Source organism: Vulpes vulpes, chromosome 5 (genome assembly GCF_048418805.1).
Source record: "Vulpes vulpes isolate BD-2025 chromosome 5, VulVul3, whole genome shotgun sequence".
NCBI classification, from domain to species: domain Eukaryota; kingdom Metazoa; phylum Chordata; class Mammalia; order Carnivora; family Canidae; genus Vulpes; species Vulpes vulpes.
In genome coordinates, this window is record NC_132784.1 from 47,330,607 (window position 1) to 47,355,257 (window position 24,651).

A 24,651-nucleotide genomic window follows, 5' to 3' on the forward strand; every position below is an offset into this window, starting at 1 on the left:
CTCTAGGTTTCTCAAACACACCCAACTCCTGCCTTCTGCAGAGATTTCTCTTTGTGTATTCTGACCGGATTATTTTCCCTTCAGATGGTCACAAATGCAACTCATTGTCATCATCAGCTCTCAGTTTAAGGGCCATCTCTGCAGAGGCCGTCTCTGATGTCCTAAGTAACGGGGTGGCCCGTAGTTCTCCTCTGAATCACTCCATTCTTAATCTTGTCCTCCAAATAGAGGCACACATCCTAGAGGATGAATGTCTTGTGACTGCGAGAACCAGAATTAGTCTTCTGATTAATTGAACTCATTTTAACCCCCTCTAGAATCCCTGTAAAGGTTATGATTTAAGGAAATTTTTTAAAAAGAAGGCAAATCATATGGAAACATGTGGTTCAAGATGGAAGCCAAATCTGTGATCAATATTTATAGAGAAGCACATGATAATAAAAGGATAAATTGTGGGGGAAAAAAACCCCTTAAAAATGGTCTCCAATTTTTTTTTCCCTTTCCTTCCTTTGATTAAAACAAATATGGTGCAGTACTTGTTTCCTCATACTAGCGCACAGATGAAAGAGCCAGGCAATCTCCAGAGCAGTTTACAAACAGCATGGTGTCCCCAGAGTTGTGTTAATTGCTGGATAAGATACAAACATTGGCTTCTTCATTTAACAGATATTTACTATGGCCCAAATATGTGCCGTCTTGATCACACTGAATATCAATCTTTGTCTTCCTGAAGCTTTTAGTGCAGAACAATGCTAAGAATTGGTCCCATCCCAGCGATGCGTTCATTAGACAAAGCAAGGCGAATGCATGTAAGGCTATCAGAAAAAATGTGAAGTTCTAGAATGTATGATATTAGCCAGAATAATTAATGATTTTATTTTTTTTTTTAAGATTTTATTTCTTTATTTGAGAAAGAGCCCTCGTCCCAAAGAGCAGGAGCAGGGGGTGAAGGGCAGAGGCAGAAGGAGAACCCATGTGGGGCTGGATCCCTGGACCCTGAGGTCATGACCAGATCCCAAGGCAGATGCTTAACAGACTGGGCCACCCAGATGCCCCAATTAAGGATTTAATGCAGAAAAACACATCAAAGGCCTCCAAGATGAAGCCAAGGTTTAACGTCTGGGTACCTGGAGAATGACAGTGTCCCTGACAGAGCAGAGAATCCTGCGGAAACCCAAGGTGACGACATCCAAGAAGAAGTAGGTCTGTTCTGGACATCCTGAGTTTGGGCAATGGCTTGACAGTGGAGTGCAAGTGGCCTATGCTAGGCCATCGGAGCAGGCCTGGACTTGGGGAGACCTGGGGTCGGAGACAGACCTTTAGAAATGAAGCAACGTCAGATAAACAGCATGGCTAGGTGTCTGGAACTTAACAGGAGCTCCCAAATTCTTTTGCTGTTAGAATTCTGAGCATGCCACGCAGTTGTAAATACTAACTACGTGGGAGGAAAAACCGCGAGCTAAAGGGGCAGGATGGCCTGGAGGGGAGGGAGCAAGTGTGTGCGCGAAAGGACAGGGAAGCAGAGACGCCGGCAGGGACGAGCCCCCCCGCCCCCCCCCCCCCCGTACGTGGGACACTGGGAGTCGCTGCAAGGACGGACGAGGGAAGCAGGGCAAGTTCCACGGGCACAATAAGGAAAATGAAAACGAACGCACTTGGAGACGGGCCGTTCGCCTTCGCACCCCTCCCCACACAGCACCCAAGCGGCAGGTTCAATCCGGGGCCTGAGCAGAGGAGAAGAGCCGGGGCGTGCCCGACCCTCCGCGCTGGGCGCGCCCTCGCCGAGCGGATCCCCTGCCCCTGCCCCTGCCCCTGCCCCTGCCCGCCCGGGCGCCCCCGCCCGCCCCGCGCCCGCCCCGCGCCCGCCCCGCGGCGCCGAACTTGTGCCTGCGCGAGCCCAGCGCGGGGACCCCGGTCCGCGAGCGCGGGAAGGACCCGGGCAGGCCGAGGAGGCGGAGGGGGCGGAAGCAGCGCGCGAGAGGACTGTAAGTTCGGGTTAGTTTTATGACTTTGCCTTCATGCCTCAGGAGCTCCACCGGTCACGGCTCCTGCGGCAGGCTGGGGGCGGGAGGGGAGGGCGCTGGGAAAGGAAAAAAAAAAAAAAAAAAAATCCCGAAACTCCCGCGGCTCCGCGCTTTCAGATGCAAATACCTGGCGGAGAGATGGACGGGCTGCGGCCCCCGCCGCCTCCCGCGCGCCCCTCGGCTTGGCGGCGGAGGGCTCGGTCTGCGCGGACCCGGCAGGAGGGCGCGGGGGGCGGGGTGCGCGGGGGGCGGGGCGCGCGCGCGGGGGTGCGCGTGGGGGTGCGCGTGGCGGCGGAGCGCCCGGCCTCCCGGTAGCCCGCCGGGTCCGCAGGAGGGGCCCGAGGCTCGGCGGCTGCCGGCCGCGCTCAGCGCCTCCGCTCCCGCGCCCGCCCCGCGCCCGCCCCGCGCCCGCTCGCCCTCGCGCCCTCCGTCCGGACGCGCGCCCCCGCTCGCCCGGGACCCGGCGCCTGAGCCGCGCGGGCGAGCCGGCCGGGCCCTCGGAGCGGGCGGCGGAGGCGGCGGCGGCGGCGGCGGCGGCGGCCCGGGGCGCCCGCGGCCCGCGGCGAGGCCGGGCCGCCCGGGTCCTGAGCGCGCGCCCTCTCGGACGCCGCCGCCGGGAGCGCACGAGGCCCCGGTGAGGGCGGGGCTGCGCGGAGTTAGCCGGGGCGTCCCCAAGTTCCCGCCGCGGGGCCGCGAGACGTCGCTCGGCGGGGCCGGCCGGACGGACGTGCGCGCCGGGTCGGGGGAGCGGGTCCCGGGCTGCGCGCGGGCTGTGCCTGCGGGGGGCTGTGCCTGCGGGACCCGAGCCCTCCGCCGGCCGCACCGGCCCCGTTAGCTCGGGAGGGTGCCGCTCGCCGAGGGGGCTCGCTCCCGCCCGTTACTCCTGCGCCGCCGCGCCGCGCCCGCCCCCTCCGCCCGGCTCGCACCTGCCCGGGGCGTGTTCGCGTCGGGGACGGGCGCCGGGTCCCCGCGGGCGCGAGGGGGCCTCCCGGGGGCACCTGCTGCGCGGCGGCTGGCGGGTGTGCGGCCTCGGAGCGCGCGTTCCAGGCAGGACCGACCGCCGGGCGGCCGTGGCCTCACGTCGTGGACCGTGCACCGCCCGGATCCCCCGCGCTAAGTTCGGTGAGTAGAGGCCGGCGGGGACTTGCCCCAGCCGTGGGCACTTGGGCCCGCGAAGAGCTCGTCAGGACCGGGTGGCTCAAGGCTTTGGGGATCTGCAAACTGAACCGTGAATATGCTTAAAACGCTTTTTTTTTTTTTTCCCTTTTAAATGTTGCCGGGGATTGTCTTCTGTTGATTAGATCGTCCGAGTGAAATATCTCTAAGTAGGACTCGTCCTTCCTGATTCCTCTAAGCAGACAGGTGTTCAGGTCATTTTCCATACTGAAGTAGTAGATCAGCAGAACTTTATGGGAGAAAAATAGAAAAATGTAAGTAATATGTGAGTGTACGGCCGGTACTGACAAGTATACGTTAAAAAAAAAAAAAATCAGGCTCATATATTTTAAAAGAGTTTAGGGGCAGTAGCACCCCCCCCCCCCTTTTTAAAGGAAAGTTCGCATTGACACGCGGCCAGCAACATCCAGACAGTTTTAAGTGTCTTTATAAAGACAGGTCAGTTGTGGGTAGGGGGGAGCTAAGGAAAGAAGGGGTTACATTGGAAGCTTTCGGTAACTCACCAGATAATACTTTTTTTTTTCTCCCCAAAGAAATAGCTAGACTTTATGTTTACCCAAGCTCCTGTTACTAGATGAAAAAGGAAAATACATTAAGAGTCCTTTTCTCCGTTTGGGGGGCTATCTGGAATAGTATGAATGAAAATGCAGAGGAATTGAGGCAAGTAGTGAAAGTGACAACTTCGTGAAGTCTGGCTTCTACGTTAGTGTTCAATATGGGGTGGAGTGGCTGAAACAATTAGGTGGCATTCCGTGTTAATAGTCTTATCTGGTAAAGTCTGGATAGAACAATAAAATAATAATCAGTAGTGCGGACCATCACCCTGCTAGAAGCTATTAGGGTTTGCAGCTTTAATAAAAGGGCATTGTGAGCTTACAACGTGAGATACTGTTGTGATTAAGGGCTGCAATGATAGGTCATTAGAATTGTGTTAACAATCAGCTGACAGACTCACAACTCTTAAGTCTTTTTATATAATAGCAGAGAGTTTTTCCCTCTTTTTCTAATAGAAGGGTAATTGTAAAGCATCTGTATTACTGCAGTTTACCCTTGAATTGACTCTAGTTCTTAGTGTCCAATGAAAAGGAGAGGGTGGGGAGCATACTGAGTTTTGGCTACCGTTCAGCCTTCCTAGATCTAAAAATCAACCCACTGTGTCTCCTCAGGCGTGATTTCTTTGCCGGTCTACCCCTCATCCAGCCTTTTAGTTGTTTTGATGGCAAAGCAGTTATAAACTTCTCAGAAGGTATACTGATATGAGGAAGTGAATACATCTTTGTAGAGAGTCAAATACTTTCTTGTCAGATCTTTTAGAAATCTTTTATGAAGTACTAAGCACATACATTGCTCAGTGTTGTGAATATTTATGCTTGAGGGATCTTAACCTTCCTTGATTTTATAAAGGCTTTGGATTTATTGTGTTAGTGGTTTGTAGCGTATCAGCATATCGCGGTTCTCTCTCACACAATTTTTTTTTTTTTTTAACTTGGCTGGAAGTCTTCAAAGCCTTAGTTTAAAACGGGAGTTTCAGAAACTTCTAAAATAACACACATTAGTGTCTTTGCAAAGGAATTGTGATGGAAGCTTTTCTCCTTGGCATGAAGGAATCAGTTGCTTCTAAATGGGGTGTAAAGGGGAGCTGAGGACAAGGAAAAAAAGACATGTGATCAGAGTCCTGTGTGTGACCATCTCCTCAGCCTCTGACAAGCAGAGCAGATCTAGCTGTAACCAGCAATACTCGAGTGCCTCCTCTGGGGATTTGCTGGTTTTGCAGAAAGCTACCCCTGCAAACATTTCCCCCTTGCCGTTCTGCAAGATTCCTCACTGACAAAATTATCAGTGCAAATGACTATGCAGACATCTGTCCATATATTCATCTCAGATTATACTCTAGATTGTCATTCTGGTTGGAATTTCTTTTAGGTTCTTCTGCAGAATGTCTATTGAAACATAATTCCTTTTATTGAAGTCACATGAATCATACCAAGCTCAATGTAAAAGTGAAGGTGAATTAAAAATTAAAATCGACATAGTGGAGATATGTTGCAGAAGTACAAAGGTAAACCACTTCACATATAATTTTACTGTTATAATTGTACATACGTATGTATAGCGCATGTATTATTTATAATACTATGCACGATACTGTACAAATAGCTCAGATGGTTGTGGTTTGTCATTTTTGTTTTTAATTCACACCGGCTTCTTCTCGTTAAGTATCAACTCTTGCTCCCCTTTCTTTTTCATTCCTTTTACTCGTGACAGAAGTTATTTGTGCTTAGTTGAAATTGGCTCTGTAATCCACGTAGAGAAGTTCTCATTCCATGTCTGATAGCCAGATGCACACTACAGGCTGTGTGATTCATTTCCAGGGCCCCTGCCTGAATATTTAGGCCAGTTAACGGTAGGAGGTTGTGGTCTGTGGTTGTAATGTTATCTGGCCCGGGGAGCTAATGGATTTGATCACAGTTTCTTAACGTGAGAAGTCACACATCCGCAGAGGGTCCCCAGCCTCACTAATTAAAATGTAAAAAATTATGCCTTTTAACTAAAAGAGAAGAGGGCTGTTCGATCAGTGTTAACATTACTGAAGCTACTACTAAACTTTCAATGGTATGTGGATAAAAGAGGTTAAATGGTAGTATGTTTCATAGTAGAAGCTAAAGATGGCAATATTAAATCTAGAATGATTATAAGAAGTTAGGAGCAGACAGTCCTTTACAGATACAGGATTTGTAGCAACAACCACATAACCATACATATACATCCTTATATCCTAGGATATTTCTTGAATTGGTGCCCTGTTTCTAAAACAATGAGCTATGGATTACATTCAGTGGAAATAGTTACTATAGTGTCACAGTGCAGTAGGGATTCTTTGATCACCAGATTTAGAAGGGAGAGGCGATTTCATTTATTTATTTATTTTTTAATTTTTTTGGGGGGAGAGGCGATTTTAAAGCTGGATCCTCGTCTCAGTGCTTTTTGTGTGACATATAAATTACAATCGTAAACCACGGACCCCTTTACCCCCATCCTGACTGGGTGCTCCTGACCCCTTCTGGGTAGGAATCCTGATGATCTACATGGAGAATTCAAACTCATGGTCATATAGAAATTTGAGTAGGATTAAATTTACTTTCCTCGGCATTTGGAGAATATGATACATTCCAAAAATGATAGATTGAAATAAAGATCTTTAGTGTCAGAGGGAGAAATGTTTAACAGACATTTTAAGTTTTCTGTTGTAACCAGTCATGCCCAGTGCCATCCATAACTTGCTGTGTGACCTTGGGCATTTCACTGGAATTCTGTAGATTTGGGTTTTCTTAGCAAAGGAAGACTAGACTGCCTTACCTTGGGGTTTTCTAATGTCTGTTACAGTTCTGTGTTCCCAGCGCTCAGGGAATCTTCAAACATCAGGAGCAGCGGGTTTAGGGACTTCTTTACTTTTTTTGTTGTTGTTGTTTTTTCTTTTTTCCAACATGAGCCCTCAGAAGTACCAAGTGATTACCTTCTTCAGCACTGACGTGACATTCTGTCCCATAAACTTTATCCTTAAAAGCTCTGCTCCGTATGTGGTGGTTGGAAAAAAAAAAAAAAAAGTGTGGCCGTAGCTCTTGAAATACTCTTTGTCCTGGATTACTTTCTTTCTATTTGTGGAGTTATGACATCTGTTCATTCATGAATGGGAGATTAGAATACCTTTTCTCTCTTTTGCATTCCCCAGATGTATTAAGTGGTTCTACTTTAAAAATAAGTAAAAGTAACAATGGACAGGTATTATCCTTGTTACAAAGCAGACTACTCTAACTTTGTGTACAGAGATAAATCACAGTGAGGACCTGAGTGGTGACAGGTGGCTGCTGTCCTGGGGAAAAACAAGGACAAATGAAAGTCTTTAAAAAAAAAAGGCATTGGATGAATCAGGAGGAGTCTTTTTGTTGAACTTAAATAATGCTATTAAACACTCAAGGAATATTTTTAAAAAGCATCTTTTGTCAGACTGTACAAAAGAACTAATATATAGAAGGTTGTTTTAGAGCCATGGTAATATTGTCATCGTGCCCTCTAACCACTGCTGTGAAATGGTATCATTTCCACTTTTGAACATGTATATTGTTCTCCTTTCATAAGGATCCATTAAAAATATGTTTCTTGTCAAAATGTAGTTCAACTTTAAAGCAGTCTTGGAAATGACAGTTTCTTCCCAAAAGGCCAACAGGAAGAGTTTTTTGTTTTGTTTTGTTTTGTTACTGTTACAACTGTGATTTTTTTTTTTTTTTTGTACTTTTATGTTTTATAGGTTAGTGAGCAAAACATCTTAGGGAATATCAGTTAGATTTAGAGATGTTTGGCCCTCATCCATTATGGATTTTTCACATTCTCATTGATTATATTCTGTCAAATATACTGGCTCCTCAAATGTCATTCTTACAATAGTTTTTCTAGAAAATGCAAATAACTGAATGTATTTTGGGGATATCATGTTCCACATTATTGTGAATTATACCTGTTTTTTAAAGGAGAGGCACAACTTCTTCAAATCTTCTTTCAATTTCCACTAGACAATAAACCATGTGTTAGTGTGGTATACATAAAGTATTTTTCAAAACAGTCTCAGACCTGTATCTGATGCAACTCCAGACACAGAGAGCATAAGCATTTGTCCCTTGCCTGTCATTTAGAGAAACTGTGTTGAGAGTCTTTACGTGAGACAAGCCATCGGTTACTTATACTGGACTGCAAAGAATATATTCCACTTTAACTTTGCCACAAGATCTAAAATAGCAATATATTTCCTTTTAACATAATTGATCATCATATTTTATAGCTCAAGTTATTTCTAGAAAGCATTTAAAGAAGCAGTTTAGCATATATAAATTATTGGGTAATTAGGCATGTGTTTAAAACTACTCATGGTTCTATATTAATGGAACTGGCTCAGTATGATACATTTCATGCTCCTGGTCATGTGTTTAGCATGTTGCCTTTAATTTAAATGGAACAGGCTCTACAACATTTATGCTCATACTGGTTAGCAGTTGACATGCTGATGCATAAAAAAATATTTTTTTTGTTACTAAGGGATTTTTAGCCATTGTTTTTAGGTATGATCAAAACACTGTATTAAGAGTATGGTAGTCACTTGATCTGATTTTTAAAAGTGGTTTCACAGAGATGTGAAGTGGAGCAGAAAATCAAGAAAATTTTATAATAATGAATTTGTTTGGGTAAAATAATATCAGCTATTAAGGTTAAATGAATAATAGACTATCTACTTGGAAATAATTCTTTGCCACTTAGCTGAACAAAAATAATTGGAACAAAAAAGTAGCATGGTAAAGTGATCTCAGGTCACATAAATGATGTTGATTTAGTAAATACTGTTTGATTTTCACCACCACCCTTTTCCTTTCCATTTTAAATTTCTTTTTTGAGGATTCATTCTGTATTCTCTTGAATACAGAAGGTATGTTGTGATCATGGTATTAGTTGCAGTTTTCATTTATATTTAGTCTGGCAAAAAAAAAGTTAAAAAATACAAGTTTTATTTTTTAATAGGGATTGTTTTAAATGTGTAGATTGCTAGGGCAGCATAGACATTTTAATAATATTTGTTCTAATGCATGAGCGTGGAATATTTTTCCATTTCTTTTCGTCATCTTCAATTTCTTTCATCAGTGTTCTATAGTTTTCAGAATATAGGTCTTTCACTTGTTTGGTTAGTTTTATTTCTACTTGCTGATGGTTTTTGGTTCAGTTGTAAATGGGATTGATTCTTTACAAGTATTAACATTAAAATATCAGAGAACAATTTAAATCTTACTCAGATATATAATGTATATATCTTTAAATTTTAGGTTATTAACCCAGTAGCAGTGGGTTATTAACCCACTGTCTTTCAGACATCTGGTTGGCCACTATTCAGTTTTCTCCTCAGATAGAACCTATTGCTGTTTTTTCTCCTCAAAGCTATAATGCTACACATTTGTAACTGTCTGGAAGTTGACATAGATCTGTAGAAGTTACCTAACCTGTGTACCAACACATCACATCATTGCTCTGCAGTGTCTTTTTTTTCTGAGCCAGCAACAGTGAACAGGTCAGTTCTCCAGACCTCCAGTGGGTTGCACTCTTAAGCTTTCCCACAGAGGATGCAATGACACATGACACTGCTTGGATGCAGGGGTCTCTGCTTATTTCTGATGTGACTTTCCCCTTATTAATGCCTGTATGTAAAGCTCAAGAGGCAGAAGGAAGGGAGAAGATAAACAGTATGGGAGCCTAGCAGGGAAGGTTGCAGGGCTTGGCTTCGGGGCACAGATGTGTGAGTCAGTATTTAACCCATTGAGAAAAAAAATGACATGTGTGATTGGTTGTGTGCTCAAATTCATTTATATGCCACAAAAAGTTACTGTGCTGCCTTTATATGTGTGGATATTTGTGGGAAGATAGAAAGCCTACTTGTGGTAGGAAATCTCAAGTTCAAGTTCACATTTTGATTACTTCTCTTTGAAGACCACAAATAACTGAAGGTTTTTTTGTAATGCTTCAGGGCCCTTCATTTCTTTTATGATGCCTCAATGTAGGTCAGGATGAGTTGGGTTGAACTGTTGTACTGGCCTTTACCTTGAAAACCAGATATTATGAAGGAAAGCATGGATTTGGGGAAGCCTGATGAAGGAGCACCTGCCCTGGGACTTTGCCCCTGCCATATCAGGTATTCATTCCTGGCACAGTCAGTCACTGTCACAACTGTTGTTGAACACATATAAAGCTCCCCTACGCCAATCACCATCATTCACATGTGAGTTTTTGATTTTCTAAGAGCGTTCTTCAAAGGGTATAATAGAATCATTTATTTGCTACATAAAAGAATTTTATCCTCCAATAATGTACACAAAGTCAGTTAAAGTATCCTTGTGTACTCTTACAGAACTTCAGGAAAGGCAAGGAAAATTTGGCTCAACAGCCTGGCAGGCACTTCAAATACTGCAGAGAAATATGATGGATTTTTTTTTCAAAGTGATTGTGACCCATAAACATGGAAGAGCTACCAAGGAATTTGTATAGGGCTTACATGATTAATTTACCATGTTAAAAAAAAAAAAAGTAATAAGCGTAATGAAAGGAAACATTCTGTAAATGTATACCAAGAGTCAATTGTGTGTCTGCTTCTGTTCTAGATACTGTGATATGAAGGGTGGACATTTCTGTCCATCAAGGTATATATTGATAATAGGTCTTTTAAAACTCTTGATTTAAATAGGAAAGTACAGAACTGTCTGGTTTCTTTCACAAATGTTAACTCAGTGACTATAAAGTGACCCATTGCATGTTCTGTGTCTCACAATTTTTATATGTTCTGGCTGGTTTGAGAACTTCACAATCTTGTGTGGAAGAGAAACGATCTTCAAGAGGCAAGAGTAATTTAAACGTCTCATGTTAATATTCATGCTAAATTTCATAAATGTGAAAAATGCTTCTTTTACATTCCTATGACTTTCTTAAATCTCTCTACCCTTTAATTATTAACAATGTGCACCTTTTCACAGCTTAAAAAAGCCAACAAAACCAATTGTATATAATTGTCAAAAGCAGACAAGTTACATCTGTAAAAAAAAAAAAAAAGATTTTATAACTTAGCTCATCTCCCTCATTTTGCAAATGTGGAAAACCAAATCCCAGAGGGATCCAAGGTCATACAGCAAATGGAGGAGGTTTTAGAGTAAACACCTCAGTGATCCTATTCCTGGTCCAGATTATATTTCTTTTTCTTATTAATAAACATTTTGAGTGAACTCAGATCTCTCCAATTCTGATGCCAGTCTTTGACTTACAAAAATCACAGAGGACATGCCTTTAGGAAAGAAAGTATTACATTTTTTTAAAGTAATTTTCTGCCATTGTTTATATTCATCTAGAATTTTGGGTTCATGATCCATATAGTTCTCTGGCACTGAGACTAGAGCTATCTAGAATGTTTTCATTCATTGCAAGAGTTGTCTAAGACATTTTCCTATAAATGACGTTAAAATGAGAACATCACAAACTTTCACATCACTAGTATCAAACTAAAAAATATAATATTCCCAACAGCTTTTTTTTTTTTTAAATTAGGGCTTTTGGTTGTGTCAGGCACCATCCTTAATTTTTCCTGATTTGCTTATTTAATCCTACAAAGTAGATGCAATTACCATCTTTATTTTGTATGTTAGAGGTTTAAGGCTTCATCTCTGGAATTATTCTTAGAATGTAAATCATGTGTCCAAGAATGCATGGCTAAGGACAGAGTCAGCATTTGAATCTTTATCTGATGCAGGTGCTTACAGTTATTTTCAGTGTATACTTTTTTATAACTTCCCAAATTTTGAATTCCAGAAGTTCATTTGCTACTTAGTGTCTTAAAAGTTGGATGCATCTCATCACGTAACAATGTTATCAAGTCCACTGGAACCATAAAGTAGCTTAACTAATACAATTTAACTATATCACATTTAAGAGAACTATCTTCAGGACCAAAGTATTTATCTCCTTGTTCTTATGTGAAAACACATTCTCTCATGAGGAAGTAGAGCAGTGGAACTGAAATGCTCTTCGGCTACAGGTCTCACCTGCTAGACAGTCCTGTCACCACGACTCTAAGCCATCCATCTCCATCCACCAGAACTTGGTTTGCCACTGGTGTGAAGGGAACTTCATGATCTTGGCCCTCTGCATGCTAACAGCCATTCCTACAAAGGTCATCCACTGTGAGTTCTTGGCCATGATTCCTGGCTCATCATAGACTAGTCCATTCCAGTCTCTGTTTCCCAGTCTAAAAAGCACCTACTTACCTTCTTTAACTACAGATAACCTGTCTTCTCAGATGGGTTAGCTGAGACCTCCCTGCAATGAACTTTCAACTAATGCAGGGGACCTACATTGGAATACAAAGATATGACCCCAAGTTAACTTCTTGTTTATAATTCTAAGTCTTAGAATAACTAAGCCTTCCAGAGTGCTTTCTAAATGGACCAAATTCATTTTAGATGCTTAGATGAGAGGTTTAGATTTTAGCAGAAGGTGTTCATTGCACAGACAGCAGTAATATGCTCCAATAATAGTTTACTATTTTGGTGGTTCTCGGCATACATCAATTAGCTGTACATTGGATTATTCTGGAATGCCCTTTAGAATTTCAGAACTTGATAGGGATATTTTTAACACGAATATGTTCATTTGAATAGAGCTCAAAGTCAATGTAACCCATTTCTTAACGGTCATGTGGACTATTTTAACATATATAATATGTTTCATTTTTCTTATATTAGATAAGGCATTTTCCGTAAGCGACTTTACTGTCAGAAATCATCTCATGAGTAACAGACACTATTGTTACAGGACAGACAGGTAGAAGATAGGAAAGCTGATAATATAGAGACTGTATTTTCTACTTTGATAAGGAACTATCTTTTGATTTCATATCCTTTGAACTGTTTTTTTTTCCTCCTCTCTCTCTCAAAAAATGCAAATGGTAACCCTCACCTTAATTATCGAATTGTTGATTTATTTGTAGGTAGTCAAGTGAATTTATAAACCAAAGTACAGCCTGGTGACTTAAGCCTTTTGCCATATTCCCATTCCTCTGTGTTTTGGGGTATGTTTGGAAGTTTGTCTTATAACTGATTTTGTATCTCTTACATAATCAAGAATTCTGTATCTGAAATAAGTAGACTTTAGAATAAAAGTTGTTTTGCTTTTGTGCTTCTATTGAAGCATTCTGGATTCACACTCACTGCGAAACCAGTCTCACAAATACAGTGGGGTTTTCTTACCTCTCTAATGATCTGTTCAAGTCCATAAATATTTAAGGAAGAAGGCCCTACTATGCACAAGCCGTGCTGTAAGACGTTCAATAAATATTTGTGCTATAACGTAACTGAACATGCTGCACAGCAGACATGACAATAGGTTTGAAGGGTGGAAAATGGAAACTACTGAGCTTGGCAGCTGATCACAATCAAATCAGAACACATCAAAACAGCTGGTGTTCTGTGACTCAGAATCAATCAACCAGTTTTGAATCACCTCATACTTCTTTATTTCTCTTTACAGTTTCACAGAAGAGATTTAAACCAGCATATGTCCTTCCCATTTGTTTAAATCCCTGCTTTGAGCTGCTTTGCTTTCATATTCTAATACCAATGAATGAGACTGACTGTAATATAAAAGAAAAAAAAATAAAAGCTAGCATTAAAACGATTTTTAAAATGATGTTCCATTTGTATTAAGTAAACCCTATGTTCAAATAGAATGCCTAGAAGAAACACAAAGTTTTAAGATTGTGTTAGGGAATGAGGATAATTCTGCCTCAGTGGCATTTATGGGATTTATAAATGGGGCAACAGTTACTGTAAATGTGTAAGTTTCTAATTAATATTTTAATGATTATGCAAATAATGGCATCTTGGGAAAATCAATAGTAAGTTAGTAAATGAAAGTTAAAAGTTATTATGTGTTTTGGTTTCTGACACTGGCTCTTCTTTTTGTTCTGCTAGGTACCTATTACACCATTCTTTGGCGAAGGTTATTCAGCAGTGGTGACCCCTTGCAATCGAACACTCTACAAATTATTATCTCTGGACTCCCAGCTGACACCCTGCCGGAGGCAAGAGCTACTAAGCCAACTGGAACTGTGCCTTTTCTCTTGTCAAGGTTTTTTTCTTACACAGGAAAAAGAAAGAAAAAAAAAGATGAAGTTGGGCAAAGTGGAGCTCTGCCATTTTTTGCAGCTAATAGCGCTTTTCCTGTGTTTCTCTGGGATGAGTCAAGCAGAGCTCTCCAGGTCCAGATCAAAGCCCTATTTCCAATCAGGGAGGTCCCGGACCAAGCGCAGCTGGGTGTGGAATCAGTTCTTTGTGCTGGAGGAATACATGGGTTCAGACCCTCTCTATGTAGGAAAGGTAGGGCATTTGGCCTTTCAAAGTCACAAATGATGATTGTGAATGTCTGTGGTTGGATGGAGAGCTGCTATTTTTGCTTTGGGGATGGAAAGCATAAACTGTTACTCCGATGAAATAGACCATGAAGGTTTTGGCATTAGCCACTCTGAAATTAGAGTCCAGATTGTTATCCAGATGTTGACTCCATAACTTAGGGAGTGATGTTCCACTCTAGAAACAGAGGAGGAGTCTACAGATCCAAGTTTATCATGATTGTGGCCTACTAATAAAACTTTTGTTTCCACAATTAGAACAAGATTATTCACTAATAAATGAAGAGTAGTAGGTGTGTATACGCAGTTAATTTTTTTAAGCTTCTTTTTTGCGGGGGAGGGGAGAGTACTGTATAAATGATATACATACTAACTTCATGCTTATATATATCCTTTTTTGATACTTGCAGTTTTTAAACCGCAAAGTGAAATTATTGAGCCTGTTGTCCATTAATTATGAGCGGTTCTAACCCACTTTTCTAAGTGGTGGTCTTGTTTTGATGGATCTGTTGTTTTGTTTTTTTATCTTCCTTTAAGTTAAAAAAAAATGGGAACAGAAGTCAGTTTCTAATTGATATCAGACCACAAGTGGCCAGTTTGTGGCGCATGTTTGGTAGCCTAGGGGTAGCCAAATTGGGATTTTTTTTTTTTTCACAGCTTCTCTCTGTCTAAATATTTGGGCAGGGGCTTTCCAGTCAAGTGCTTTCTGAACTGAAGGGCCCTTCAAGAGAGCATGTCCCTACCATCCTCATATCTTTAGAGACCGTTTCCAGTCTCTAATCTACTGGCAGGTTTGATTATGGTCATTTATTAGTAAAGATTTCCTGAATTTCTCAGTTTGGTGCTGAGTGCTGGTAAAGAGTTTCTAAGTAGTGCATGCCGGTAGGATATCTATACATCTGCACTTCTGCTCTTCACTTTGCCAGTTTTATGCGTCTATTCCTGATAAAAATGAAGGACAGCAAACTGATGAATTTATCCATGAGTGAAATTTTCAACTTTGAATGACTGAGGAAGAATGTTTGCTATTTAAACCATGGGTCATTGTTTCATTTGAACACATCTTAAGTAAGTGAAAAATCTGTTTTTGTTGATGGGTATCTACATGAGTCAAGGTAAACTTTATTATATTATTATTTTCCTTTGATGCTTCTATATTTTACAAATACTGACTGATACTGTATTATAAACAAAGAGGACTTGGACAAGTTAAGAGTTTCTGGGGATGTGGGTTAGGATTTTTTTGTGGCCCAGTGGTAGCATTTTTGTGCCTTAAGAGAGGACACGTAAGTACACAGGTACACAAAGAGTTTTGTTCATATATGTTTTATGGCCATTCTTCATTTATCAGTAGTACCATCTCTCTCTCAATCTGTCTCATTCATTTCCTTGTAAACAAAGTGAGAGCGATAATCATCATGCAGTGTTATTGACGGAATTTGGCTCTTAATTTCATTCATTTCAATGCATATTTAACAGATTCATCAAACTTTTTTCAGCAGATAGGTATGTAATATTCAGCTAACTCATAAAGAATCAGTAGTTATGAGGTGAAATCACACTTTTATGGGAATGTAAAGTTTTCTAAAGGCAACTGAAATATTCCCATTAATTTAGTCATAAGTGGAGTTGCTGCAGTGAGGTTGACATTTCAAAGTGAGCATCATTTAAAATTTTAAAAACTGGGACGTCTGGGTGGCTCTGTGGTTGAGCATCTGCCTTTGACTCGGGGCGTGATCCTGGGACCCTGAGATCAAGTCCCACACAGGGCTCCCCATGGGGAGCCTGCTTCTTCCTCTGTCTATGTCTCTGCCTCTCTCTCTTTCTGTGTTTCTCATGAATAAAGAAATAAAATCTTTTAAAAAATTTAAAATACCCTTATGTTTAATTTTAAAAATGTTGTATCATAATTGAGAACACTTATATCAAAATAATCCCTGTAAGGCCATTTAGAATAACAAAAATACATACCCCTAGGTGACTTAAATTCCAAATGCATGTGAAGCTACTAGGCAATGCTATTGTTATTTTTCTAAGAGAAATTGTGTGGTCTCTTGATTAGTAAAAGAGATGTTCTGTGCTTCCCTTTCAATTAATCCAGAAACCGTTGCTTGGTAGATTTTATGTGACAGGAAACAAGTTTGTGTTTATCCTTTGCAGGCCATATATTGGGAGTTCAGTACTGCCACTCACAGTAAAAGAATGTCCAGGATGATAAGTAGGTTAAAAAGTAAAACAAATGAAACAACAAAGCCTTGATTGACGAAAACAGACAAGTCCAGGAAAAAGCCAGTAAAATAATTTGAGATGGAGAGGGAATTTATAGACAAGACACAGAAGCCTTCAAAAAACCAATTTACATTTGCTTGGAAGGAGGTAGTGAGAACTTGAATACTTTAGATTGTATATGTGAGATGATGAAATGATTCTCCTTAGGTTGGCAGTCTCAGTAAACAGTTATTACAATGATTTTGACCTCAGTTCATTTTCGATCATTTGGGATATGTAGAATAAATATATTTTCCTTATTTTTGTAAGTTGAGGGAGGTAATGACTGTGACCAGAAGTTTTCACAAGACATAGAAAAATGAAAAAGAAATTGTAGATGAAATATGAAAAATGGAGAGGCGGATGTTCATGAGAAAAAAAGAAGGAATACAATCATTACGTTTTACAGACATGTATTTAACCTACAGCTAATTAGACAGCTGGAGTCCTGGTCTTCCTGACAAAAATCCATTACTTAATTTGGAAAATATAAATAATGTCCGTGATAAACTTGATACCTTAATTTGATCACATAATGAATATGTGCAGTGTGTGTCAAACTAACTTTAGTTGAAGACTTTGCCGCTTCCTACTAGTTGTAGAATTTTGGTTAATTACCTAATATTGCTAATACTTAGCTTCCTCATCTGCAAAATGGGAAGAGTGATAACCTATAATTGAAGTCTCTTTCTGAGAATGAAATAAAAATATTTGGAACATATATCTATTTAACCTAGACATTCTGTTTATCTACTACATATTGTTTATAAAATGATGGAATATGGATGATCTGTTGTGTTATATGTCCATTATTGTATTTGTGATCCTTCAGGTGAAAACAGGCATTATTTTATGTGCTGAAGACTATTTAAATATATTGCAGATATTTAGGAGAATGGTCTGTGTTGGGTGTGCTTAGAAATACAGCATATTTTTGTATTTGTATATGATTAGACTATGGCAAAAATGCGCTTAAGTGCATAATCCTATATTGAATTCACATGTCAGAGAAATCATCTATAATTTTTTAGAACTTCTAATTTGGAGATCACATTTATGGTTGGTGGGCAGCAAGATCAGTTAAATGTACAGTAAATAAGATTTGGTCCTTAGGACACTGAGTAGAATGAGGTCAGAAGATGGCTGTGACCTTGTTATTTTAACCATCTACTGGGTCTGACTAACATAAGTCAAGATCAAAGCAGAGCAGTCTGTTGAAGGGGACCAGCAGGTCTTCTAAAACCCTCACCAAGAGACCTTCATGGTACACACTTCTTGGTTGTGTTAGAATCTCACATTTATCATCAGCAATCCCACCTTGTTCTTGTGATGCAAACTAAATTTCAGAATCCAAATGTATAGACTTAAGGAAATAATCACAGACATTACTGTAGCAGGATTCTTTTTAATTGAGGCATAATTGATATATAGCATTGTATTAGTTAGGCATACAACATAGTGGTTCAATATTTGTATGTATCGTGAAATGTCCACTGCAGTAAGCCTCGTTAACATTTGTCACCTCACACTTACATTTTTCCAGTTTTATTTTTTCTTATGATGAGAACCTTTTAAAGATCACTTCCCTTAGGAATTTTTAGATATGCAGTGGAATATTATGAACTATAGTCACCATGCTGCACAGAGTACCATTTTAGAGAGTAATAGTGCACCGTTCCCTAAGAGTATTTCTTAGTTAGGTTATGCCCATTTTCCTGTTCTTTTACAGGAAAAATGAGGTGGAGAGTCTCTTCCTTCCCCCTGTAACTTAATGCCACCTGAATTGGCTATATGAAGTACACAGGAAGTAGCAGTTTCTAGCCATCTCATTGCATCACAGAGCGTGCTTCTAGATTAGTCTTTTCCTCACCTTGGCATTTCTCACTTAATGTCCCCTAACCATCTGACACACACACACACACACACACACACACACACAAAGTCGACAGAACCACTGGCTTCTGTTCCAGGTATTAAGTGTTTTTCATCTCTCCTACTATAATGGGCTGCCAGCTGATCCCTGCGCTCTGGGCTGTTACTTTCACTGAAATGTGTGCTTCGTGCCTCTTCCACAGTCCGCTTCACTAGCTGTTAACATCACTCTTGCCTTTTCTGCTACTCCCCTTCCTTCCCTCATTCAGGGAGGATTTATACCTGTGTGTGCCCCCCCGCCTCGTCAAAATCACATATACAGAAATGCAGTGCGGGATTCACTCTGCTTTAAATCTAAGCTTGCTGAAAAAAATAAATAAAAAATAAATTGAAGCTTGCTGGAAAGTTTTGGTGAGCGTTTTTAGTGCATTTAATTACACCTTGGCAATATCTCCTACCAAGAGATTCTCTGTCTCCTGAGAACTGAAGCTACATTCAATGTTCCAGAGAAGATATTTTCATTTTTTAAAAAAGATTTTATTTATTTATGAGGAACAGAGAAAATGAGTAGTGGGAGGCAGGGAGGGAATGAGGGAGGGAGGGAGAGAGAGAGAGAGAGAGAGAGAGAATCAGGTTCCCCGAGAGCAGGGAGCCCAATGTGGAGCTTGATCCAAGACCCTGGGATTATGACCTTAGCTGAAGGCAGATGCTTAACTGACTGAGCCACCCAGGTGCCCTGAGAAATTTTCATCTTAAAAATAGGGTGTGTTTAAAACTTGAGTTCTGAATTAGATTCCTTTGCTGGGCAAATCTATACTAGATACACAAAAGAAAATAATCACAAATATTAATTACTTAAAAACATGTTCATCATGGTAGCATTTCCATTCCATGGAAGGGGAAAAATGCAAATGTGTCCTCCAAATATGTAGATTACTTAAAGTTGGCTTCAGTCTTAGAAGAAAGCAAATAGTTTGTTTTCCCTCTTTGTGTATGGAAAACCGATTTTCATGGTATCTTTATAACCAGAGTGAATTAAAAAGAACCTCGTTCTTATCTTTTTGTTTCTTTGCTGATAGAAATGTGGAACTCTTGTGGCTTTGGAAGGAATTTGGACATGTATCAGCTCTATGGGATACAAAGAAGTTTAGATTTTTAGAAATACTCTTTTTTGCCGTTATTTTTTTCTCTTCTAATTTAACTAAAGTATTAAATGTATTTTCTTCTCATGAAATCAATAATTCAGAGACCTTGTTTATTTCCTTTAAACTACAATGGAAATAAAACACATCAGATTTTGCCACTAACATGAAAAAATCCCTACCATTAATACACTTTAATATTGCTCATTTTCACTTCAAAGTTATCTTAGGTTAGAAATGAAGGTTCTAATTACCAAAGGCTTTATCAGGTGAGACTATACAGCTTAAATGGGTGAGAGGGAGCTTACGGTTATCAACCTAATTGTAGTCAAACTAGATAGTCTAGATTAGCTCTAAATTTTCTGATTATGTTGATCAAAGTCATTTAAAGATGTTGTCATCTTTAACATGTGTTTTTGTACATATTTTACTTGTCATACATTTGGAGGTGGGAGAAGCAAAAATTAAAATAATGCTCATTCTGTACCATTGTGTTTCCACATTGTATGCATGATGCACTTTTAAGTGCAAAAGACAAGAGATAACCTAAAATGATGATATCAGGCCTTTCTGTGGTAAGTGCACTATAATTGTTTGACAAGCTTTATTTATATGCAGGCTCATTGATACAGAATCAGAGAAATTGCAGCAGTGTCTGAAACTCACCAAGATAAATGACAGAATTAGATAAATAGCAGGACAGTCACCAAGCCTTTGCTGGTTCAAGCATATATAGATAAGAACTATATTGGAAGAAATTTCATCCTAATCATTTCACATGATTTATATTGATTATCTGTCATAGTGATTATGATCAGTGGAGAGAAACCGTAGTTTGTATAAATATGCCTAATGTTATATCCCTCAAATACTCTTTGGCATGCTGTAAAGCTGTCTTGTGTTCTCTCATTTTTTTTTCTCTCTCCCTTCTCCAAATGCTGTCAAGGACCTATTCATGATAGTTTTGTGGCAGAAGAGTTAAAAACAAAAACAAAAACAGAAACTCTTCTCTTTCATAAAATTTAATCTGGTTGATAAGCCAAGCAGGTAACCAGATGGCATTGGAAAGCAGTAAATTCTACAGGTAATCTGCAGCTGTGGAGGTGGCAAAGACAGAGGAACTAATTCATGGATCCGTTAAACAAATGATTATATGAGGATACCTGGCATACCTCTGTGATTTCATAATCATTTTATACAATCTTCAAGTCAGAGCAAAAAAAAAATCACTTTCTTTGAAAGTAGGACAGAGTCTTTTAAATTGTTTTAGGGTAAACTTTATATGGTAGAAAGATTAGTAAATAGGGATCCCTGGGTGGCGCAGCGGTTTGGCGCCTGCCTTTGGCCCAGGGCGCGATCCTGGAGGCCCGGGATCGAATCCCACGTCGGGCTCCCGGCACATGGAGCCTGCTTCTCCCTCTGCCTGTGTCTCTGCCTCTCTCTCTTTCTCTCTGTATGACTATCATAAATAAATAAAATAAAATAAAAATATTAAAAAAAAAGAAAGATTAGTAAATAGAAACCTTAGGTTAAACTTACAAGTTTCTTATTTTGAGCATTATGCTCTAAGGCATAATGGAATTTTATCCTCACACTGTAAAATGGGGATTAAGTAGGTAAACATTAAAGACATTTTAACATAATTTCAGACTTAAAAAAGTTGCTGTGTACTTTTCCCAACCCAGCTTCTCCAAATGTTAGTATCATCCATGACTATCCCTGCTATTTAAACCAGGAAATTAACATTGGTGGAATACTACTTATTCATCACCAAATTGTATTCAACATTTCCCAGTTGTCACAATAAAGTACTTTTCCTTATAGGAACCTACCTGGTATCACATCCTGCATTTCTCTTGTTTCCTTAGTCTTTTCCAGGTTTTCATTGTCATTCTTGATTATTTGGTAGCATATTTTACAGTCTGGCTCAGTTTCACATTTCTTCCTAATGGAGACATTTTAAGTGATGTGGTTTTGCTAAGGATGCCACAGAAGGGATGTTGTGTACTTTTCAATGCATTTTGTCAGGAAGTACAGATGTTGATATATTCCTTAGTAGTGATACTGACTTTGGTCGCTCAGTTAAGGTGGAATCTGCTAGATTCTTCTGCTAAAAAAAACGTGAAAGTTTTGAAATCTTGAAGGGGGTATAAAATTATCTAAGCTGTCACTGAATTGGAATAAATGCTACAACTCGTTTGAGGGGGACTTTATTGGATGATGCCATTGTCCATCTCCATCTTTAGGGATGAGGGAGTGGATTCATCTGAAATGTGGATCAAATTTAAATCTATAATACTTTCAGGTAATGTCCATAATTTTATATGGTAATTGATCTTCTCAAAAGCACATCAATTTAGTTTGTTTCAGGGGAATTGATATTTTTTCTTTTGAACTAGGCAATAATATTCTCTACAGTCCAGGATTTTAAGATGTTTGCTGATCTAGAGTTACAACAAGAGCTTTTTCCTCCAGTGTTGACAAAATATAAAGAAGTCTTTTACGCTGGGAGGTGTGCCACAAATGCTTAAACCTTGTAATTGTAAATAACCATTGTTTTAGAAAATAATAGACACTCAGAATTTGCCTAAGTAGAAGTAGCCGCAGAGAGTGCAGTCGAACATTATAGATTTTAATATAGTCACAGGAGAATTGAAATCTAAACAATGGATATAGAATTATAGTGTTTGAAAAAATTTAGTAATGATAGTTTTTCCTAATGATCCCTTTTAGAGCCTATGAAATTTCTGTTTCGTAGTCAATGCTGATTAAATCTTCCAAGTTAAAACTTCCAAGCTACCTTCCAAGTAGGCCATTCTCCTATGAGAAATGAGGTTATTGATACTTTTGGAAGTAAAGCATAAAGTAAGGGAACAATCATTAGAACTATAATTCAGAAGAGTTAGAAAATAAATCTAGATGCTAATATCAATTCTGAGAAGTACATTTCTGGAAAAAAATGTTAATAAGTTTTAGGTCTACAAAAATATATGGTTTTCTTGCAAAGTATCAGATTATGTTGTATTATTGCCAAGCTCTTGTAACATATGTTTTTTGAAAACTTTACCTTTAAAATGACATACATGTATTCAGGAAAGAAAAATACATTTACGGGGCTCTCAAATCATTTGATAGTACTTACTAAAATTTGACAAAACTTAAAACTGAATATGGTTAGAATAATAAACAGTGCTAATAATGGAGAGATTAAATGATATTTAGCTAAGATACAGAAATACTTAAGATGAACTGTAGAACTGAAACTTTCAGAATAGGGTGTACAAAAAGAACAAACTGTTGAGAGTCTGGGAAGAAAGTATTTAGGACTTCCCATTTTTTAAAAAATTGTCATCCTTTAAAATTTCTCATTTTTGGCATATGAAATATACAATATACATAAGGAGTTTTATGTCATAAAAGTACCTTTTCACTCAAGTGGGATGATCAGTAGCCCATCTCAGAGGGGGTTAGAAAAGAAAGAAAGGAGTTTTGTAACTAGCTGATCCCACACTGCAGTGGAATATTCCATTGAGCCAGTGTAGGCCCATAGAGCATTAGGTCAGCCCGGAGCATGATTATCTCCAAAGTCAGCTTAGCTTACTTTTGCATCCCATAGCTTACTATTTCAGTATGAGGGAAGGTCTGAGCACATCCCAATAAATGGCATCTAGAGAAAAAGAAATGGCCAGGAAAATACTCATGTTGGACTCAGCCAGCCTTAGGTCTTCTCAGGCCAAGAGTCTGGGAGTTATTTTTAGAACTGTCATTACAAAAGCAAAAGAGTGAGTGAGTGAATGAAAGAGAGAGCCCAAAAGAGTGTGTATACTGGGATGGGGGTAAGAGAACAAGATAGTACTGTGAGGCCATCTACTTTCTAGCCAAGTTAGAATCCTTGTCTTCTGTAAGATAAATGCAGAAGACTAATTTCTCAAGATGGGTCTGTGTTACCGGAATGGTAATTACCAGAACCAAAATGATTAACATCATTCCAGCAAGTTTTGTGTGTAAACAGTGTGCAATTATCTGATAAGAATGCTTCCCTTAGAATATTTACTTATCTTCTTAGTTAAAATGCTGACATGTTTTAAGGTATTTAACTGAAAACACACAATCAAGATTTGGACAACACATACATAATGCTCAACAGATGTGAGTTTGAAAGATTTGTGATGATCACTAGTGAAATTAGTCAAACCCTACTTAAATTAGATTTTTTCTGATTTGTGAGTCATTTAAAGGTCCACATTGGAGCAGAATGTGTGTGGAGAGTAAAAGATTACACATTCTGCACTTGGTTTGAAATGAAGAAGAAATAAAAGTCAGCATTTTCTTTTTCATAACATATTTGAGAAACTCAGTTCTGTGTTTCACACCCACTCTATCCTTGACAGAGTTTATATAATTTTCTCAACTGAATCATAACAGAGCTGAATTTAGGCAGCTAACTAATTTTGCTTATTCAGGAGAAGTAGATACTGGTGAGTTATAGTCCTTGGTATTCAATGTAATTATATATAAGAAAAGTGAAGCTATCAGTAGTTAAAAGTGATTGCTGAAGAGTTAGGTGAGGAACATCACATGGCTCTGGCACATGGAGAAAGCTTACTTGTCACACTAGTCACACATGGAGTCTAGGAAGAGATACAGAACCACATCTAAAATAAAGTAACTTGAATTGTACGTCAGATACACGACCTTGGAAACATGCTTTCTCCAAAGATGAGTATCAAATGATGGGATGGGATGGTATTGTAAAGCTTGACATTGAAATTAAAAATATAAGCTTCATGATAAAAGATAAGTTATCTTTTTGGTTGATCATTATATGATTTGCAAATAGACCATTACCTGTGGTGTAACAGCTGTGTTCAGTGAATTTGGGAGAGCAGTTGTGGAGTGTAATGATCTGAAACAAGACTGTTTTCCCCATTGATTAGATCATTTGTTGGAAATGTGAGTACAGTTGATGGTGGGAAAATATATACAAATGAATGAGAACTTGGGGTTAGGGTCAGAAGGAGGTGTAGTGCACTTAATTTTAGATCCAATTAAGATTTCACAATGGAGGTCAGCCTGGGTGGCTAAGTGGTTTAGCACCACCTTCAGTCCAGGGCATGATCCCGGAGACCTGGGAGGGGACCTGGGATTGAGTCCTACATCAGGCTCCCTGTGTGGGGCCTGCTTCTCC

General features: G+C 39.6%; 1 protein-coding gene across 5 annotated transcripts in view; it reads left to right on the forward strand.

Annotated features, from left to right (window-relative positions):
- The first annotated feature begins 1,877 nt into the window (after positions 1-1,877).
- CDH7 (cadherin 7) overlaps positions 1,878-24,651 on the forward strand; it is a 125,301-nt gene continuing 102,527 nt past the window's right edge. Inside the window, exons 1-3 of one of the 5 annotated variants that reach the window (XM_072758061.1) lie at positions 1,878-1,985; positions 13,745-14,149; positions 15,108-15,249. Coding sequence is in view for 3 of the 5 variants with exons in the window: in XM_072758059.1 (XP_072614160.1) it covers positions 13,940-14,149 (210 nt within the window). In the remaining 2 variants the exon portion in view is untranslated. Of the gene's footprint in view, positions 1,996-2,712; positions 3,147-13,744; positions 14,150-15,107; positions 15,250-24,651 lie in introns of those variants that run through there. The other 4 variants (XM_072758059.1, XM_072758060.1, XM_025997720.2 and 1 more) reach the window with 4 other exon arrangements.